We start from the raw sequence: 21,670 nt of genomic DNA, 5'->3' as shown, positions 1-21,670 counted from the left end.
GGGTGGTATTACAGCAGATGTAGACAGGGCCATGTGCTAAAGGAAAAAGGTAGTCATGCATTCGATTTTGCTGGTAAGATTACGAGTTTGGTGGAGGGATTACGTACTCCAGGGAAGTATCTTCCCAGTCAGAAGAACTCATTTGGGCCTTAAGGCCCATTATACCCGTTTTCACTGTCCTTCAGGTTTTTCTGGTGAAGATAAAAAACAAAGCAGGGGGTCTAGGAAAAAGATATGCTAAAAATACTCAATATTTTCCAGTCCGCTTTTATTTATAAGAGTTTACATTCTAAATTAGATATGCAGCGTATTCTCACGGAGCAATTAAGCAGAAGTTGCAACAGCAGACGACCTTGTAACCTGTTCTTCACAGCTAGGGAAGGGTGAGGTCTGTTAGATGTAGCTGAGAACCTTGTGAAAGGCAAAGGCTCCTGTGAGATGCATTCCTCCCCGTCTCCTATTGAACCTGTACTCCTTAAATAATTTGCAGGACTGCGATGAAAGTTTACAAGCATGTATTTTAAAGAATTACAAGTTTGCGTGGCCTCCCCGAAGGGGTCTACTGCCAAGAACAGAGAAGGAGCAGGATGCAAAAGCGCCTTCCCTAAACAGGGCCGCTGACGGAAAGTCAATACACTCAGTCAAACCTTTGCCTAATTAAAACCTTGCCTGGGGAACGTAGAATTTAAGAGAAGCTCCACGTCCTTGCATATGAAAACAAATCGCGGGAGCGCGGGCATGGGCGACGTCTGCCTTCCTTCTGGGGCTGGGGGTCTCGCCGGGGTCTGAACGAAGCTTTCCCTCACGGATTCTCCGTTGTTTTTTTTCCCCAACACACGCAGAGCTCTCGCCGCCTCCGCCTCGACGGTTTGGCGCGTGCCTGCTTTGGCAGGACTCGCGGCGAAGCAATTTCGTGAAAAAAAACCCCAAACCCTCCCCGAGCCGGCGCAGCGGGCCCCGCGGCCCCCTCACCAGACGAGACGCCATCCCGCTCCTCCCCGCTCCGCTCCCCCTCTCCGGTGGCCGGCCGTGCCGCGGGGGGGTGTCCCGCTGTCCCGGGCGGGTGGGTGTCCCGGGGGGGGCTGCGGGGCGGGCGGCGGCCGCCGGAGGGTGCTGCGGGGCGGGGCGGGAGGAGCTGCGGCAGAAGATGTCGGCGGGGCGGCGGCCGGCGCTGTGGTGGTGGCTGGCGGCGTTGCTGTGGGGAGGCGCGGGGGGGTACGTGGTGGTCAGCTCGGTGTCCTGGCCGCTGCCCGAGGGGGAGGAGGCGGCGGCGGAGGATGAGCTCCACAGCTCTTCCACCGAGGAAGCGCTGCCCGCGCTGCTGGAAGAGGCGGGAGGCCTCTGGAAGCAAAGCTACCCGGCCTCGGCTTACCGGGAGGACTCGGCCCTGGGCTCCGGGCCGGCGGGGGGGAGGCGGTCGGGGCAGGGGGCTGCCCCTTCCAGGATGTTCTCCTACCGACGGGAGGGCGGCGGGGCGCCGGGCCGAGCCGGGACCGCCCGCTTCCTCGCCCGCTACAACACCTGGGGCTTCGTGGCTACGCGGGCCGCGCACGGAAAGGTACGGGGCGTGTGTGGGGTGTGTGTGGAGGAACCAGTACGAACCCCTCCGGGGAGGGGAAATCCCGTTCGGGGTGCTGGGGGGGCGGGGGGGGGGACCGCTGGCAAAACCGCGCCGGAGAGGAAGGGGAAAAGTAAAATCTTTAAGCCGGAACCAGAGCGACGAGGTCGGGTGCGGAGAGGAGAGGGATTTCCCTCCCTTGCGGCACCCTCGGGTCGGGCCGAGCCCCCTCTGCCTCCCCTGGGCTCTGGCTGTCACCCGGCGAGCGGGGGAGAGAAGAGGAGGAGGAGGAGGAGGAGGAGGAAGAAGAGCCTGCTGGGCTACCACGAAATCTGTCCGTCCCGCCGCGGGCCAGCTGTGCCAGCCTCCGGGATGGTTTCTCTGTCAGAGGCATTAAGTAAAATAGCTGGGCTGCGCTGGAGAATGGGGGTCATTGGTTTTGGGTTTTTTTTTTCCAGCTTTAAAATATTTGACTTTTTATAATGAAAGGTTGGAATGAGACACAGCATTCAATACCACCCGGACAAAAGAAAAAAAAAAAGACAGCTTTAACTTTCTCTGGAAAATATTTTCAGATTAATTAACTTACAATTTAAAAAACAGACAAAGTTGGAAGCACATTCATCTTCAGAAAGCTTGGCTGAGTTAGCAGCAGTTTACGTTGTTGTGAAACACAAAGTAACAGGATAAAAAAAGATGCCATTAAATAAATATATATGTACGCACAAGAGGCCTGTAATTCTACATCAGATTGTCAGAAATCCTGTTAAATCATATGATCTTAACTCTTCTGGTTTATGCTCTCGCCAGAAACCCTCGGTGGACTTACAGCCATAATATAGTGTGCAGTTAGCTGTCTCTAGTTACAACGCAGAGGTAATACAGAAAAATCTGATTCATAATAAAATTTGGAATTGATGAGGGGGGTGCCGCTGCTCCGAATGCTGAGTTATGCTACTTGCGATCCCAGTTCTTTTTGAGAATCCACTGTAACGTTAACCATGCATGACAGACTGAGCATTTGAGGCAATGGAGACGTGTCCTGCAATATTGCTGACAGCTACTATTTTTTTTTTCACTGTAACTCTTAATAATAAACAAGTATTTTTAGCTTCTACATTATGTAGCTTCATTAAAGCATTCCTTCTAAGGAATGTTAACAAGGACCATTTATAAGCACTATAAGCACTATATTACAATTTTAAAGGCATATAAACATTAAAAATCAGAAAGCATGCAATCCAGGTAATAACATCATCCAGGGTTTCTTATTAACTGTTCATACTTAATTTGATTTTGCTGGAAAGCATTTACCAGTTACATTGGATTAATGTATTGACTGATAATTTTACTATTTAACTTCTAATTGACCATGGGGAAAGAAAGATCTGAAGACATGAAAAAACAGTAATTCATTAAGTATCTGTCATTGTGATTTATAATGGGATGAAAAGCATAGTAGGAGTGTAAATCGTTATGGAGAACATTAATGTGTGTCACCACTGGGCAAGGACATATTTGCATGCGTTGCATCCACTGTGTGTACACAGGTCAGTGTATGGGAGAAAACTTTTTGAAACTTGGCTCCTTGCTGTCCCTCTGACGGCATTGATAGCATTGATTTTAATGCACTTAAACATTTTTAATTTGGTAGTTCATTTAAGCTCAGTGGAAGAGAAAATATTCTCTGTAGTGTCATGGCCAGGACTGGAAAGAAGAAATAGAGGAGAGATCTGTTTTCGTAGAAGAATGATAGATCTAATTTAGAAGAAGGTCTGTCTCACGATGACAACTGAAAGTGGGAGACTGAGCAGTTGGGGGTTACTGTCCTCTCTGCTAGTGCCCTTGAGGGAATCCCCGACATTGTAAACCCTCTGTGTGCAAAGATGTAACCAGTTGCTTATTTCCATTTTGCAGATCCAAGGTATGCCCTATGGGAACTGCTTACTTCTCAGCGACGGTCCCGTCAATAACAGCACCGGAATCCCTTTCTTCTACGTGACGCCAAAGGATAACACTGTGGCAGACCTCCTGAAGAATCCTGTGGCTTCTCTGACCCTGCCAGAGGCAGATGGAAATTTCTGCAGGTAACGAGAGGTTTATCCGCCTACTACCACCTTCAGTGGGAACAGAGTCATCAGAACAAAATGCTGGGTCCCTGCCTTCAATATCCTGCATTTATTTTTGGCTCTCACCATCAGCTACAAGCTCCTCCTTAGGTTTGTTTTGCAGTAAGTTGCCCCAGTAAAGCATGGTAAAGAAAAGCAGAAGTGTCACTAAAGTATATTGTAACACCAACAGCTGCAGTGGCTTTCAGCTCGCACATTAACGTACCTAAATTTTAATCTCTTCTTGGCGGCGCCAGATAAAATCTAGGTGTTCGAGATCCCATTATAGGCCATGGTGATCTAGTCAGTAAAGTCCATAGAATTTCAAGGGCTGTCCAAGTCAGGGTAAAGCAGACACCCTTGCTCTGCTGAGCAGCTCTGGAGGTCCTGCTGGTTGCGTTGACAGGGCTCTAGCTCTCCAGGGTCTGTAAGGGGATCTCAGGCTCCCAGTTCACAAATTACATGCTCAGGACCATGCCACTCAATCTAATTTCCACCTCTTCAGAGGGTACAATTGAGTATGATATCACAAATTTTTGGCACCTTGTAGATCATAAACAGTCGGTAAACGATTCCCACATAAAGGAAGCCAGGTCTGAGATTTACTGATCTACAGCTGGCCCCAGGTTCATCTCTCCAGAGATAGCAGTGAGTTGACTTCTTCCTAATCATACATACAATGAATAAGTCCCAAAGCTTTATGTGTGTAAAATGTATGTATGTAAACTCGAAGATGATTCAATTTCCCCCTTCGTGCTCGTCTCCTTGAAAAAGACGTATCTCTGCCATATGTTTGTTTGCAGTCAAACATGTGGCAAACTTGGCTGGGTCACCCTTGTGTGAAGTGTTATTCCCAAAGGCCTCTTTACGTGACGAGGTGCATGACACCAAAATTGTGTCAGACAGGACTCTTACCAAAGCAGATCTTAGCTGATGTTCCAAAGAGAGAGAGAGAGAAGAACTGGAAATTACAGGCTGCTTCAGAAAGAAATGGCATTGGAAGTTTTTACCCCAACTTAAGGTCCTCTTTGGGGGAGGAGAGGTTTACCTTAAGAACTGGATACCAGATTTCCCCAGCTGGGGATTGCCCTGGATATCATCCCGCCTCTCAAGCCCGCTAGTTGAGAGCAACACTGGTAAAAGCAGTGAATGGCAAATATCAAGCACATTAGTGTTACACTTGTCTGTATTTGTCTCCAGAATATACTGTTTTCTTAAGAGCTACATGGTGGCAAAATAACACGTTTCTTAGTCCTAAGCAGTGTGAGTGATTTCAGGCTGACATCCCATTCCCAAGGAATGGAAATCACGGCTTCCCCTTGCAACATCAAACTTCTAATAGGAACCTTCCATCGCAACATTTGTTAAGGTAATTCAGCTTTGAGTGCTTGAGAAGGTCAACAGAGTGGTGAAGTTAACAATGGTTCTGCTTGTTCCTTAAAATGATTTCATTAAATATTTTCAATTAATCATTTAATAAATAAATGTATCAGTTCTTTTGTAACAGGCTAACGGAGCTTATTCCTGCTTTCTAAGCTCTTTCATTCAATCAAATACTGAGCTCAATATCTAGACCAAGTGCTTAAAAATGTATGTTAAGTCCTGTGTCCCAGCACCTACCCAATGCCCTATTTTCAGAGGCTCAAGGCTCAGAGCAGCTTCCATTGATGATAACTGCTGGTGTTGAGCACTTCTGAAAACTACACACCCATTTAGGCACTTAAGTGTGGCCTTTCATCCCTGACTTGAAACAGCCACTCTTGAAAGTCTTTGCCTTTTATGTTTCAGCAAGGTCGCTGCCTGATTTACCTGTTTGGGAAGTGCCAATTCACCAACAAAAGAGAAATGCTGCATGATTTATAGAAATACAAAATTCATATTCATCACAAGCCTTCGAGAATATTTATTCGCTGTTTTTCTATTAAGTAACTATTAATTTCCAAACCAAACCACTACCCTTTTGTTCCGTGTGCCAGAAGGTGCTGCTGTTTGTCTTGCAGCCAGGGCAACCTGGATTCTGCCACCCGACTCTCTAGTCCCCTCCTGAGACTGTGCTCTCTGGCGAGAAGAGCTCTCTGGGCACTGCCAAGTTGCTAAACTTGGATTTCCAAGACAGCTTAGGCCAAACTAATTACCAGTTGCCACATCCCTACTCTCCCTCCCCACCACCAGTCACGTGGTGTCCACCTATCCCTCTCTCCCACATCAGCTCTGGGCTTTGCCTGACCCTGAGTTGAAACATAAATATGAAGAAAATTAACCCGATGATGAGAATAAGGTTTTCTGCCAGTCCTCCTTTTCTTTGCATGGCTGCTGCTGCTCCTGGCCATGCAGTCACCCCCCTCCCTTCAGCTGACCATATGGTGGGCCTATTTTAGCTCAGTAACACAGCAGAAACCTCTTCCTTTTTTTATTTTTTTCCTGGGTGAGGTTTCTACTGGGTTAGTAACTTGAGTCAGCTCCCCAAGAGCCAGAGGAGTGCAAAGGAGAGGGGAAAGGGGAAGGTGGAAAGAAAATAGGACATCCTCATTTTAGCACGTAACCGTACTCTAAATGTTGAGCTTACTACTGAATTGAGTACATGGATTGAGAGTCTGATCAGTGCTCCTTGCATTATTTATTTTGTTCTTACATTCAGTTTGCTTTTCATTATTTCTGGAGTTCTCATCTGGAACAGATGTTGGCTGGCATTAGTGCAAAGAACAAGCAATACGGAGAATGAAAAGCTGGGACATTTGTTGAGCTGCAGTTTGTGTTTTTGATGATAACTGGGAAAATGTGAGCAAGCTTTGGGGCCGTCTCATAGCCAGGAAGCCTGTGGGCACTGGGACTTTAACTTCCTTCTTTCCCTTCCCCCTGTAACCAGGGTCAGAAACTAATTTACATTTAAAACTACCCATGAGTGATTTTTACATTTTAAACTAGCAACATCTTAAACTGCAGCCCTGCATACTATTCTACCGTTACCCCAAAGAAAGGGCTTCTGTGGGCAACGCGACAGTAAATAAAACAATAAGCATGTCCGGGTCCTGCTGCCAGTGCTTGGGGTGACCTGTCCCAGCACTGCCTGCAGCACTGGATCCACCGCTGGATGCAAACAGCACGCAGCATCCTTAGTGCAGAGCTTTACGTGGTGGCTCAGGTTTTGTATAGCAGGTTTCTTCTTCCTCTTCTTTACTCTCACTATACGAGAGCAAGACCTTTTACTCTGAGAGACCTCAGATCCTGCTAGCATTAAAATGGTGTCTGTGAGGTTTTCTTTGCAAAGGAAAGTGTCATTTGTAGATGGTTTTAATACCAGAAGTTCTCTTGGTCAAGAGCATCACGAATTGTTTTGGCTTCAAAATAATTATACAAAATAGCTAAATGATTAACGTTCTCCGTGAGAAAGTTCATGTCCTTGTATGCCAGCGATGTATTTGTAGCTTGTTTTCATGTGGAATTTTATTAGAAATTCATTATTAACCTACTCTGAGTTGCAAGAATTAAAATAAATGTGAAAGCTGGTCGATCCCTGTAGTCAATGCTCCTGGGAGTGTTTGGCACTCTCCTGAAAAATGCTTCTGACCTATTGCACGCAAAAGAAATTTTTGGCCTTTAGAAAGAAAACATAGCTGACATTTCAATAGTCTTCTTGTATCTAATGAGTATCAAGTGACTTGTGTGCATGTGCATCAGTTTGATATTAAATTTATTTAGTAGCGAATTTCATTTGGTTTGTTTCAGAACAGACTCAAGTTCCAAACTTTGACAATAATTATTTTCACTTTCAGGGATGTGAGGAATAGAGAGTGGCCTTTTTGGTGCTCGAGCCTTAATATTTAATCAGCTGGAGAGAAAATTTGAAAAGCCTGAACTAATAAGAGAAATAACATTTAATAATGAAAGAGAGCTGCGATGCATCTGAATAGGCACTAATTGCAAGACATTATAATGTTGCAGTTACAGTCTGGAGTCCTCCTCTCTGACCTAGAGATTGCCGTTTCCCAGAGGAGACGGGCTGCACTGCTCTGAGAAGGCTCGCTGATGGCCAGGCTACAGAAAGCGTTCGTTAGTAACTACACTGCATCCTATCTGAAGGCTGATAAATGGGTAATAGAGGCAAGAGAAATTAAATGGTTCAGGGCTATAAATAGACTAAGCTGGCATGTCTATGCCACAGACAAGCTGAAAAGATTGAGTCCCATTCTTATAGCTTTCAGAGGGAGCGAGACCGAGCCTGACATTAAAGAATAGAGCAGCTATTGTTCTAAACGCATTTCCCAACACACAGGCGGCTCAGAGGATCTCCCTTTCCAAGTAAGCTCCTGGGCCTGCCTCATTACAGCTGCAGTCTGGAAAACAGGCAATTAATTTTAAACGTGTGTCACCTCCTTGACATCAGGTTCAGCACATTCTTAGGGACCAACTGCAGCTTTCTTAGAGCAGGAGCAGTTACACGGCTGCCGTGAACTGGTTTTCACACAAGGGAAAAAGAAAGAAAGAAAAGCAATGGACTTTGGGGTCAGTCCATGTGTTTGTTTTCCTTTGCTATTAGTTTGGAGGATGGTTTCCTAAACTCTGCATTGAAAAGGCTGACGGGAAGCGCTGAGCATCTCCAGCGCTTCTCTATACCACCAGGCCACGGGAAGAGGAGAGTGATTCGGTGGGTTGAGGTCCCTGCTGCATGGCGGATCAGCAGCGTGCGTGGCGGATCGGCAGCGTGCATAAACTGCCGACTTCATTCCGGGGCAATCCTGAGAGACGATAAGCCTACCATGGGTGGCAGACACAACTTTTGAGGCGTTATTTGGCCATCCAACATATAGCTGCCTCTGGGTTTGTAGAGTCGCCATCCGTTAATATGAGGATGAATATAACAAAGGGATTTGGCACTGCACCTTCACATGAAGAGAAATGACGCATGCAGAAGACAAAGGCTGAATCCAGACATCCCTCACTTTTTGAGATCCACCTCCTGGTTCTGTTGCACAGACACATTTCTCATTCTGGTATTTATATTGGCTCTTTTTAGTCATATGCAAATAATTATGTCAGTAGCTGTTCCTGAAAAATCTGTATTTAAAAAATCAGGAAGATACCAAATTAGAAAGCCAAATATGAAACCTACTATCATCATGACCCAATGCACACAATATAGCTCTAAATTACTATTATTTTTCCTGTATTCTTAAATAACCAACTTCCCAAAATCCCTGTCTAGCAAACTAGTATATGTTTCTCTGACTCTGTTTACAGAAATAGTTGATGCTCTGATTCATTTTTTTTCCCCTGTGAATTGTCTGTGGTGAAACTATATAAAAGTTTCCTGTCTGAAACACAGAGTTCAGCTAAAGAAATGAATTGTGATTGTCAACGAAGATAGGCTGACTTCACTTAACAAATTCTAATTAAAACATTCTAGGAAGGATCATCATCTAGGAGAGTGAAATGATTTAAAACATGAAAACAGGTATACTATGGATACAGGCTCACTTGGATGCAGGAGAGCCATTATACCAATATTCTTTAGCTCCCAAGCCTGACTTCAGACTCAGAACAGAAGACTGCTTTTCCAAAAGCAAAAGCAAAAGCAAAGATGTCTTTTAACTATCTTTACTGGCTCTCAGACACGGCTGATAAAGAAATTCTTGTCAAAATCGGAGCAGGGCAGGGCAAAACTGCACAGCCGTATCCAGCTGAAGGCCAGCAACAGCTTTTCAGATTATGAAATTGCTTTCAGCAGAGATTTTGTTTGACGTTCATGCCACGCAGATTAGCAGCACCAATACATTCTTTCTGCTTCAGAGACTCTGGTAGTTAGTGGTGAGCAAATGAAAGGTAGGAGGAGGTTAACTTGCTTTTCCAAATTAATCACATTTATGAATCAAAATGATAAGCACTTTACAATAATTCTCTGAGGACATAGCATTTCCTCCCTTCCTTTCTGTAGATTTCAGGGGACAAAAAATCCTATGATGTATATACTAGAAAATAACTCTGAGTCTTCACCTCGTGCCCAGTTTGGGGCTAGGCGAAAAGGAGCCCTGCGCAGGGTGACAGGGAGCCTACCTGGTGTCCGTGGGAGGTGACAGGGACGAGCTGCTCCAGCAGCCAGTCCCCACGTCCTAATTGCATGGCTTTGTACGGCTGCTGCTGCCGCTAGAGCAGAGGTCAGGATGTGTGGAGACAGTCATTGCCCCTATGCCACACCTGAGCTGCATGCTCTAAAGGAGAAACAAAATGTAGGAAAACTGTTCTCTGGGGCTTTCTTCTTGTTTCGCTGGCTTATCCTTTTCTGCAATAGGAGAAAGCTCTTTTCCCAACTTCTTTTCTCTTCCATTCTGCTCAAGAAGTAGAGGGGCAGAAGCAGTGCTTTCTCACAGGGCAGGGAGAACGGTGTTCAGGGGAGATGGGCAGGATTTATGGATCCTGACAGGGAGGATGGAGGGTCCTGTTTCCTCAGGGGGTTGGAGGAGAAGATGGCAGCTCCTCTGTGGGAAAAGGAGGCTGGGGAAAAAGAAGAGAGAGATTCCCCTCCACAGACCCCTGCTTCCTCCCCCAGGCCCTGGAGCATTACTGAACCCTCCTGCCTTCCTCCTAGCAATTCCTTCTTGGAGACATCTGGCTTTCCTTCCCAAGTGCCTCCCAAACTCCTATTTTTGCCTTTACTGCTGATCTGTGCCAGATCTGTTTCACCTCACTAACTGCAGAGGCTGAGAATGAACATAATACTCAGGGATACTTTTGGTCAGAAACCAGGAGATAGAGCATCATCAGTCAAAGGAGAGATCTCAACTGCAAAAGAGAATCCTAACAAAGTCCCAACACCATCATCTTGTGTGGCAATATAACCGCATCAGCCTGAACTATGAGTTCATCAGATCTGGACTTGGCTAGTTGTTGTATAGGAACCTTCTAATTAAAATCCAAGAGATGGCTAATGTAGTAAACAATTTAATGAGTCGGTGGCACTCCTTACCCTGAACCACGCTTGAACCATGACCCAGAAAGTGCAGAAGCGGTATGCAGTAAAATAAGTGGGACGTGTTCATTAGCAGTGCGCTCAACAGCATTGCATTGCTGTTGGGAAATGTATTTCACTGGGACAGAGACTTCTCCTTAAGCTCAGTAAAGCTGGCACCTTTGTACATGAATGCAGCTCATGCTCTCATCTCACGTGCTTGGAAGAGACAACTGCCTGGACTGGGTCAAACTCTGCATACCTAGTTTGCTCACTCTAAGCAGAGGAACAGAGACAATCAATTCTCTCTTCACAAATCAGATGAATAATTAAGATGATCTCTCTTAATGCACTGTGTTCTTAGAAAATGCATAAACTGAATCTTCTTCCATTTTAATCTGGCTTCCCTCAATTTCTGCAACAAGGTGTATGTATTTTAAATAAGCACAACCCCCCCCCCCCCAAAACGTGTTCCCTATTGCTTGGTCTCCTTCACAGTTCCCTGCTTTCTCTTCCCCTCAGTTCATATTTTATCCTAGCCTTCATGAAATCCTCTCCAGGGAGACAGAGGACCTGATTCTGGTAAAGACAGGGCCTGAGAAGCCACCTCAGGTTTCCTTGACGGAGGGACAGTGTCACCGGCATGCCGTCTCTCCCCTGGCTCTGCCTCCCCCTCGCCCCCAGTCAGCAGCACACAAATGTTATATAAAGCCGCTCCGCCGCACCTCCTTGTTCTTGTGCCAACAAGATAAAAGGAACCCAAGGACTGAGAGCTGAGTATGTGTTTATTTATACAGAAGGCAAGAAGTGACTAGTGAATGCGTGACTAGACATCTACAGATGTGAGGGAGGAATATTTTAGTAAATATACGTATTTATCCCTGGTATCTCTTTATTATCTTTAGATTATTATCTTTATTATCTTTAAAATATGAGATATATCCCTGGCTATATCCCTTTCCTCCTGGGAAGCAAAGCCTGCATTTACATTAGTTGCAGTGGTCACACCACTGAAAATTCAAGACCTGTTCACAGTGGAGTTAGAGGTGGTAGCTCTAAGTTTAGTGATTTTTGATGGTTTAAAGAGTATAAAAGTAATCACACATTATTAGGGAAATACTATGCCAAAAACGATGCAGAAACAGATTTACTTCAGCATGTGAAGGGCTCCTTTGATAAAGAAAATACCAATGCTAATGTAAGATTAGAATACAAGGTTCCTATTCTGAAACAGAAAACCTACGGTAAGAGGCAGTGCTAAAAGCAAAGCCAACAAGGCAGTAACACAGCATACTGAACTCAACTGTATCATTGTCCTGTTCAGCTCTTCCAAAACTCCATCTAACGTAATCTCAACAAATAATTTGTCTGCCTCATTTCCCAGAAAAACAAGCTGACCCTCCAGTATATTATTCCAATGTGCAAAATTCAGTTTGAAAACCTTTCACTGGGAAGATAGTATTGTGTGTGTCAGTGTAACACCGTGACTCACAAGAACATACATAAAACTGCAAACAGAAGAAGGAGCCAGGGAAAAAAAAAGAAATAAAACTATTCCAGATATGGATGTACAGTGTGGGGGTTTTGTTGTCAGGCAAATATGTGGAGAGCAGTTTTTCCTGTAAATCGGGGAAGAGTCACATCTGACACTAGTCCTATCAGGCAAAACCATCTCAGCAAAGGCAGGCAGGATTCACTGCTTAACCACAACAACGTCAGGTCTATTGCCTACTCAAAATCAATGAGTACACTTTTAGAATAAACATATACTTGCACAAAAAGATCAAATAATTGTAACTTGAGAAGGTGTCGGACCAAAATCTCTCACTGCTCCTGATCACGCCCAAATCTATCGCCTTGATCCACTCTGTGAAATGCAGACATCCTTTAATAACAATCCCTTTCTAATTCGTCTCTGAAAGTATTTAACAACGTCTTACCTAGGAGCTATACCCAAGAAAGGCACTTGCAAATATGCCTGCTCTTACTGGCTCTTCAGTTGTTTCATGATACTTATATTTATATTATATTATATTTATTCACCATAGAGGAAATGGTTTCATACGCACAGATACATGGTTATTAGTTTAAAGCAATATTCTGAACTGAAATTTTACTAGTGAGAAGTCTCTTCCCTTCTGTATTTTTAAGAATCATCAAGTTAATTATATAAACATATGTAGAGGGTGTTGATACAGTATTGAGATGAAGCACAAAAGATAACAATAGATCAGGAGATCATTTCAAATGGACTTCAGGACTCTGCTACCCAGGGCCAACACTTGGAGGAGTGTGAATCCGCACTGTCCCAGCTGCTGGACATGCAGGTCCTCGGCTGACACCCTTTGTCTGTGGGATTCAGCTCCTCTCTCTGCAGCTATATACACTCTATGTGCTTATATTTATTCGTATTTTGGTGGGTGAGCTTCTCCTTGGGCCATGGGCGCTGAACAGCCACACAACACCCGAAGCCTTCGCAAAAGAAATGCCAGGAACTACGGGTGTCCCCGGGGCATGGAGCTGTGCTGCTTAGGGATAGGACGCTCTCAGGGCACTGTCGGCCAGCTGGGGAACACCATCTTCAGCATGCTGCAGGAGTTAGTGTTGAGGATCTGCAGCATGCCAAGGTGACCAGATAGACAAGTTTATACGCTGAATATACACTGATAGAAAGAAACCCAGCGCCAGGGCAGGGAATGCAGATTTTCAGGTGCTCAGAACACCACTCATTTATTACTTCAAAATTTAAAAAAAAAAAGTATTAGAGAAAATTAGACCATTATTTATTGATGTGAACAGAAAGTTTGAGCTTGATCTTTGGCAGCTGTCCTTCCTCCCATGCAGAAAGTGTGGTGGAGGAAAAAGAGTAGGAGTGGAGTTTGTCCAGAGGTCATTAAGCTGAATACCCCCTTCAGACAACTGCTGCTCCAGTCCGAACAGGATGCTGAAAAAAACATCCCAGAGATGATGTGACTGCAAATGGCTTTTTGGAGCTCAGGCTACAGACGGTGCCAAGTGCTTACTGGGCATAGCTGAATATCAATCAGCCCACTACACTTCCTTACGTATTTCTGTTCACGGCCTTATCTATAAAAGCAGATACTTTATCCAGTGAGCTACACAGTCTTTCATAACCATCTGTGGGGAATCTGCAGGTGTTAAATTAGCTGCAGGAGGATGCCCATATGTTTCCTGCATGCAATAGACACATATTGAGAATTAGAACCAAAAAAGAAAAAAAAAAAAAAAAAAAAAAGCCATTGCAGATTGCACACAGTTAAGGCTAAAGGGCTCAAGCCAAGATCTTTAAGTAAAATCGCACACAGATGAGATGTAATTTACTGTGATTTGCTGCTTCCGATTAAAACACAGAGAAAAAGAAATACAGTCTTCATTTCCTGATGTAGTTTTTCAGGCTTATGTTCTTATGTGGGGAGACAGTCCTGTGAGATGCTGAGCAGACTCAAACTGCTGGCAATGGGACTTGGGGCTGCTCAGCACTTGCCAGGATCCGGCCTTTGCAGTCATTTCATACAGCTTTTTTTTGCGACTGGTCAATTGACTTATGATTTATATCGTTGTACTGTATATGTCAGGGTCAGTAATTGCCCCACAGCTACTAATGGGAGTTATTTATTATTACTGTATAAAAAGAGCCAAAAAGCAACAAGTACCCTCCCTGTCTTGGTCTGAGGGATGAAGGCAGTGGGAGAATTTTTTTTAATAGATCTTACTTGTCTCTTTGATGTCAAGCAGTTGAAAAATGGGTAAAAATTAACAAGGACTGAGTTTCTAGGATAGGCACAAGGAAAAGACCTTAGGTTTTACGCACAACTACACGTATGCATGCTTATTTTGTAGGCATAGGCACAGAATAACCATCTCGCTAGTTCTTTTCAGAATCCTGAATTTAGGTCTGTACATATATCTGGGAAAACTGCCATTTTCACATTTTTTACAATCTAAGATACATTCATCCAGTTTTTGAGAGCATAAATTAAGATTAAGCAAATATCTACAGCAGGGATCTGTTTCAGGTGAATATTCCTTCAAGAGCCCCCCCCAAATGTTATAGCTGGGTGCAGAAAAGATCTGCAAGGAATTCGTATTTCTCCAAAACCCTTAACAAAGAAACCAAGCTATTACACATGAGCATTTTTCTCTGTGCACAGAAAAAATGTAATCGATCCGGAGGATCCAAGGTGCGCCAGGCTGACTCTCACAGGACAGATGGTCACGGTCCCTCCGGAAGAAGTGGAATTTGCCAAGCAAGCAATGTTTTCCAGGTCTGTATGTAACAGGGACGTAGTACAGTGCAACCCGCAGGTTTGAGACAAATATACGGATGTGGCTGTTTGGTACGGAAAATCCGAGAAGTAACAAGCCTGATCTTTACTTTGGGGCCACAAAGCATGTTGGCTCCTGTGTGGCTTGGAACGACAGGCAAAGCTGTGTGACCTCCTTTTGACTCTTGAGGTAATGAAATATGGAAATGCAATTAGTCAATATTGGACTCCGGTAAAGCACATGGTTTATAATCGGGGGACTATGAAAATATTTCACCTGGCTCTGAGGAGAGATTCCGTAAATCTAGGGTGTATTTGTTACCTTTAATGGTTCCTCCCCACCTTAGGACAGGTAATGCTCTTCAGCCACAGCCCCCTACTCAGAGACAGAGCAGAGCTCTGCTGCCTTTGGGCTTGCACCTATTTGCAAGGTGGAGCTTACATTCTATTACCTCTCCTGATGTACCAAGACAACTGCTACCAAAGCCGTAATACTTACCGAACAGTCTCCTTTGAACAGATGCAAGCACAACCCAGACACATACACCCCCCCAGCAGTGCCCCCATGCCCTCCTGTGGGTCTTCAGAATAACAGGCGTGAAAAGCCCAAACCTTAGCTGGGGCACATGCCTCCCACGCAGGCTGCTGGGGATGGTCCTCCAGGCGTACCCTGCCTGGTCGATCCAATACTGCTGGGAAACTGGGATGAGCTGGGATCCAAAACAGCCCAGAGGCGATATTTTCTCTGGCCTGCTGGAAGGGGTTAGGGTGGGACCCTGTCAGCGGGTGTCCCATCAATAGCAAAAATGGGACCAGGGATAGATGGGGGCTATATTGGCATCCAAGCCTTTTTTACAAACTACAGAAATCAGATGCCTATGCCAGCCGGAGTCCACCAGCACCTCGGCAGCAGCTGCTCCACCATCAGGGAGCAAAACCCGGACTGACATGGTGAGGGCTGCCGGGGCTCACCCCATCCAACGCCGGCAGCAGCTGGAGCCACTTCCCAATGCCACAGTCGTGGGTGCTCAAAGGGACAACTCAGAAAATGGTGGAAAACCCCAGCTCAACCCAACCAACCACCTCCTCTGCAGGGTCTTCTGCAGGGGCAGAGGGGGACCGGGCCAACCCTGTCCCCACCTGCACGACTTTCCCCCGTGCTCCTGTGAACGCTGCCACTCAAGCTGTCGTATCCGCTCTGTCCGCTGCTGCCGAGCATCCCACGGCATCCTCTGCAGAGGCACCCGTGGGGGCTTGGGGACCAGACGTCGCTATCCAGTATTGCTGGCAGGGAGGGTCTCTCTGAGCTAGCTGTAAAGGCAAGCCCAAGAAACGAGACAGAAATAGAGGACGAGAAGGCTCTAGCAGGCAACAGCTCAAGGAGGCTGTGCTCTGCCTGCTAGCCAGGTGTATCAGCTCTCCTGCTGTACCGCAACAACTGCTACCAAGGACGTAGTAGTTTCAGAACACCATTTCCCTTGAAAAGATGCAAGCACAACCCTGACACACCTTCAGAGAATCTCCTCTAGCTGTTTTTTACTTACTTGCAGACCAAACAGCATCTGCCTTTAGAGATGGGGTTCTGCAGCAGGGGAAGGTGGTGTTCGCTGGCTGCTTTCGCTGCAGTTCTCGCCAAACTGGTGTGTAGAAGATGATAAACCTTACTGCAAGGGAGGGCAAAAAAGACAAATGGCGGTGGTTCTCAGATCTCAGGTTTCACTCTGGCCGAACACACTAGGCTGAAGAAAAAAGCAGACGATGCATATGCTTTGGCACATCTTTTAAATTTTTTTTCTTTGTCCTTCCAGGCACCCGGTGGTAAGAAAGTGGCCTCGTAGCTATGAGTGGTTCTTCATGAAAATGAACATTGAGCACATCTGGCTTCAAAGCTGGTATGGAGAAGTTTCTGCCATTGCAGTAGAAGAGTATTTAAAAGCAGTTCCAAGTAAAGGATGATTGAATGGGCTTCCAGATAGAGATCTTCTGAGTTTCCATTCCAAACACTTTAAAAATTTCATGCTGGATGGTTACTTTACAGTGATTTGTTTTTTCCCCCCAAAGGCTTCAAAATAGCCCTGTCTCACATGGAGCAGAGTGAAAATAAACCAACACAGACTTTCAAATTACAAAGGAGAGGAGGATACTAGCCCTAACCTGCAATGTACAAACTTGTCATTTCAAACAGGCAATGCATCATCTTAAAAGCTGCTTAAAAATGCTTTGTATTTGTTTGTTTTGACTTCTATTGCTGTGCACCCACAGGGAAACTACTGTATGTGCTAAATATAATGTTCTGATTTACAGAAAAAGCAAATTGCCTACTCAGAACCTTCTGTGCATTGTGGAGGTATTACTGCTGCTTGGTCTCCCTTGATTTGTAAGTACTCTAAGAGAAACTTAATAGCTGCAAATTTAGATATTTAAGTTTAAAAAAATATTTTGCTAAAGCTGTCCTCATTTGCTAACTTGTATTTTCTATATGTGCTTTTCCCTAATTAGATAATTTGATATTTCACTTGGAAATTGAGTAGAAATTCTCTTTTTTAGTATTAAAAAATGCAAGCAGCTCAAACAACACGGCTCCAATATAACTTGTCTCTCACTGACACAAAGCTGGTTAAACACCTTAAGGGCCAAAACCAAATCAGCCCCCCAAGGATTATCCTAATACAAGTATAAACATTCTCATAAGAAGAATTTAAGTAAATGTTTTCAGCTAGCCAGTTCCTGTTATGAGACAGGAAAAGTATTTTTAATAGCCTGTAGTCCTGATTTTTTTGCATCTCTTCTCCAGCCACCATTTTATTTTTAACTCATTTGTGCAACTGATGTTTGTAAACCATCATCTCATCTAGGGGTGGAGCCAGTCCCTTAACTCTGTTCCCTCACCAAGTTTTAAAGGGCTTGTTCATGCATTTATTTTTAAAAAAATATCCTAAAGATAGGTAGATATTTCAGGCCATGAAAAACTCATTTTCTTGGTGTGGAAAGTGCAAACTTTGTTGCAAACACATTATGAATAGGCATCTCGTGATAATACCAAAGGAATTCAAAGGTATTTTATTCACCTTCAGCCCTTTCTCTAGAGGTCCTGGTAAACTTATTCCACAGTTCCTAAGGGTATCACAGGAAAAAAGGTCCCATGGCTAACCAGCCAAGTCATTACACAGTTTGCAAATTATACGGCTGTTCTCCCTGTTACATTAAGAAAGAGACGCATTGAGATGGGGTTTCCGTGCCTGTGGGGAAGGTCTTCCAGCAGCCCTGGGAAGGCACTGGAGCTCTGGACGCCAGCCCGTACCACGGCTGGGCTGAGGAGGAGCCTGGGTCCCTGGGCAAGTGACCTGAGCTTGTACAGGTTAATCCCCGGGCAGAGCTCAGACGCAGCTGTGTGAGCTATGACCAGCTGGAAGCCAATTAAGTGTAGCTGAGCTTATTTTGGTTCAGGCAGGGCGAGAGGGAGTCATTCCTGGAGCAGAGCTGGGCACCGTGCTGGTTTAACTACCAGGGGCCATTTAGCCCTTGGGTGAGTTCAAGGCTCTGGGCATCACTACTGTTCCTGATATTCTGTAAGAATTGAAGACAAATTCAGGGAAAAACTTTGTTTAGACACTCGCTAAGCATTTTTTTTTCTTGTTTCATTGCCAGAGACTCTGTCAGCAGTGCAGATCTTTTGCAGAGGTAATTACGGAAAAGGAGGAAGTGTCCTGCTTGAATCTATTTCATTTTTTTTTTTCTTGGCAGGTGAGCAGCATTTTCCCATTTGAGTTTGCCCCCAAATCTTGCACTGTGTAGTACTGAAGCAAAACAGTCCATCCTGGACAGATTCATAGAATACCATCAAGTGAAATCCTCCTCGATTCATATCATTTTGCCATGGAGGTCTTTGTCCACTTTGGATTTGATACTTTGCCCGTTAGGATTAATGGGACTTTTAAAACTGAGTTCAACAGGCAGAGTACTAGACCCTGTAAGGGACTCTCCACAGATCTAACGTTTCTGTGCAACTTTAATTACATGTTTCATTATCCCAGTTCACTACTATTCACAGAGAAACCTGAACTGCCTATTCTCTCCCCTGACCTTAAACACACACACACACACGCACACACACAGATTAAGCACATCTAGTGTACCAGCTTAATGTTTAAACAAGCTGAAGAAGAGAGGAAGAATTTTAGAAATGCTGCTGTTATTATACTCTCAATTTCACTTACATCCTTAGACAGCCTGGTAACAGTGACATGGTCCTATGTCCTATCCGTTAACTTATTAACACTCTTGCCTTAAAGCAGTAAGGGATTGTATCAGCGATGTTCAGTAGAGCTTTAACTGTTTAAGAAGTTAGTGTGCACTAAGGTTTTGAATTTACAATACCTTACTTGCTATAGGCCGTCTCCCTGCACACCTAGATTAATTGGAGTAGCTTCTGTGTTGTAAATTGACACATTCATCAAGAAGCTTTGCTGTATGGCCCTGCCGTGAGGCTCTTGACAGAACCTCAAAACATGAAATGGTGAGGGCATGTAAAGTGACAAAAGGGGCTTCATGAAGACATGCAGTCTTAAATCACCTGTTCTCATTTCATGCTTCCTTCTCCCAAGGAATAGCTACCATAAAAGTCCTTCAAAGTCTGTAGAAATTCATCAAAAATATGACCTGCAGGTTTTGAATGGAATTTTCTGGAGCGAAAGAAGGGGAGGCGGTAGTAGTTTGCTTAATTGGTCTTTAAATTATTAATTATATACTACTTCCAATTTTTCTTTAAATTGACAAATGTCTCAAGTGATATTGTTCATCACGTGGTAAGTGATGTTTGTTAAAAGCTTTTAACCCAAAGAGTGTTATTGAGATAGCACAATAAAATCGTAGTTCCCCGAGACTGTAAACATTCCGATCTTGCTTCAAGTCAATAGCAAAAATCCTATTTATTTGTTGTGCTTTAAGTATTAGATCAAATAAACATTTTTATAAAAGGTCGTGATAAGCACTTAGGAATTTATGAAGCATTTCCACTAGCTGATGTGTAATTTATTTCCATGTGTTCTATATTTATTTCTGTAGCTTCCTCCAAAAAGCTTGTTGTGCAACATGTATTATTTAAAACTTTGACTGTGGTTTTGCAATATTTAAGAGATGCATTTAGTCATGTCTGTATACTTGCTGAAAAAAGGAAGACAAAGTTCTAAACTGGGGTTCTCACTTTTTGCTAATTTGTGCAAATGTAATGCATGTACAGGATTTAAGCACAGCTAGTTTGGACTGCTGTTCTTATTTAACCAAAGAATGCTCCATCCCTGATGAAATTTTCATCACTTCGGTGGATGAAATGCAACCTGTCTCGTTTCTGGATGTGTATTGCAATTTGCAATGTATTTTGATTCCTAAAGATACTGAATGTTGTTAACAAAATGCCTATCGAGAAGAAATGCAAATAAAACAAATTGCAAAGTAGAAACTGCAGTTAGAATATTCTTGAGTCTGCAGTACAGCATTAGCCAGAGTAACTGACCTTTTGCTGACAGCCATTATAATTTCTATCTGATCCGAACATCTGCTCTTTTTTCCAGCTTTCCTGAACCAAGCTAATGTCTCTCAAAATATTTCTGGGAATTGAGACTCAGATCTGCCTTGGTACAGCCTTGCTTTTCTCTGGGGAGAAAAGTCTAGCCAAGCACCTTTTATCTTTCCTTTGTCTTCTCATTACTGTAAGCTTTGCTTTCACTCTGGCAGCTAAATGTCACTCTTAACGACATTTGCTGTGCTTTTCTGCATGTGGGGACTGAGCACTCACCTCTCAGGTGTGCATTAATGGCATTTTGGAAGTTTCCTCAGTGCTGTTTTTTCCCTTGCTAGCCTTGCTCTTACAAGTTCTTGGTACAGCTTGTTCTGTGCTGTCCACTTTCCTCCAGCACGTTTTCTTCAGCCAAGGCTGACAATTTACCTTTTCATCTTGCTTTCCCGCACCATCTCCTTTCAACAAAATTCAAGCTCTCCCACTAAAATTCTCACTTTGTATCCGGTAAAGGTTGTAGGAAAGAGCCCGTGTTTCCTATTTACACCTTACAGTCTTTGTCTTGCCACTGGTCGAACTGCATTCGCTGTGAGGACCGTGACAACAGTTTCCTAACCTCTACACATCACAGTCGGCATCAGTTTCCTATTTCCAGTGATTCCATATTCTTAAAAGAACATTTCCTGCAGCTGTTCTTCTCCTTTGTACTGACTCTTTTTACTTTTATCCTGTTTCCGGAGTGATGTCTGTTCTGATTACGCTAAGTGTCTTTCACTTTTTTACAAAAAAATTCTCATTTGAAGAACGTTTTTGGACTCAGTAAAGTACTGTCACTTTTTTTGATCTGCTTTTTGCTAAACACTGAATTTATGCTCCTTCTGAATTGTCACCTGCTGTCCTTCAACAAGGCTCACCCTATACCTGCCTCTACTCTGCCACCACCTCCATGTGCCTTCTCCCATCTAACATACTCCTGCTCCTCTGTTGCCTTATCCTCTTTTTCCTAATTTTTTCTTCATTAACTCTAGTTTTTCCATGTTCTTCCCTCAACTTCCAATTCCTTCTCCACCACCTCTTCCACGTTATTTTGTCTGCTCAGTCTTCGCTGTCTTCTTGATTTTGCTACTTTAATATTGTTCTCACAATGCTTAGTGCCTTTGGAGAGAGTCCTAACACTGCCAAGTATTTTGAGAGAATGCTAAAGAGTTACTTTAAAAAAAATACTTTGGGTTTGAAGTTATTTATTTGTTTGTTTATTTA

The 21,670-nt window shown here is 44.1% G+C and overlaps 2 protein-coding genes across 3 annotated transcripts in view; one reads left to right on the top strand and one right to left on the bottom strand.

The window, feature by feature from the left end:
* MAP4K4 (mitogen-activated protein kinase kinase kinase kinase 4) overlaps positions 1–21,670 on the bottom strand; it is a 383,820-nt gene that overhangs the window by 246,591 nt on the left and 115,559 nt on the right. The window lies entirely within an intron of this gene.
* On the top strand, positions 1,128–20,353 carry CREG2 (cellular repressor of E1A stimulated genes 2). Of its 2 annotated transcripts, XR_011322092.1 has the most exons (5): positions 1,128–1,558; positions 3,476–3,645; positions 14,782–14,895; positions 16,704–17,272; positions 18,640–20,353. XR_011322092.1 is itself a non-coding variant. In XM_069770098.1 (4 exons), exons 1-4 carry the CDS (start codon positions 1,148–1,150, stop codon positions 16,849–16,851), a joined length of 843 nt encoding a protein of 280 aa, XP_069626199.1. In that variant the 5' UTR covers positions 1,128–1,147; the 3' UTR covers positions 16,852–20,353. The 2 variants fall into 2 exon arrangements, 1 of the variants encoding a protein (XP_069626199.1); XM_069770098.1 differs by having other exon boundaries at positions 16,704–20,353.

This window comes from Haliaeetus albicilla, chromosome 25, assembly GCF_947461875.1.
Source record: "Haliaeetus albicilla chromosome 25, bHalAlb1.1, whole genome shotgun sequence".
NCBI lineage: Eukaryota > Metazoa > Chordata > Aves > Accipitriformes > Accipitridae > Haliaeetus > Haliaeetus albicilla.
Note: the sequence above shows the minus strand (reverse complement) of the source record. Positions and strands in the feature narration are given on the sequence as shown.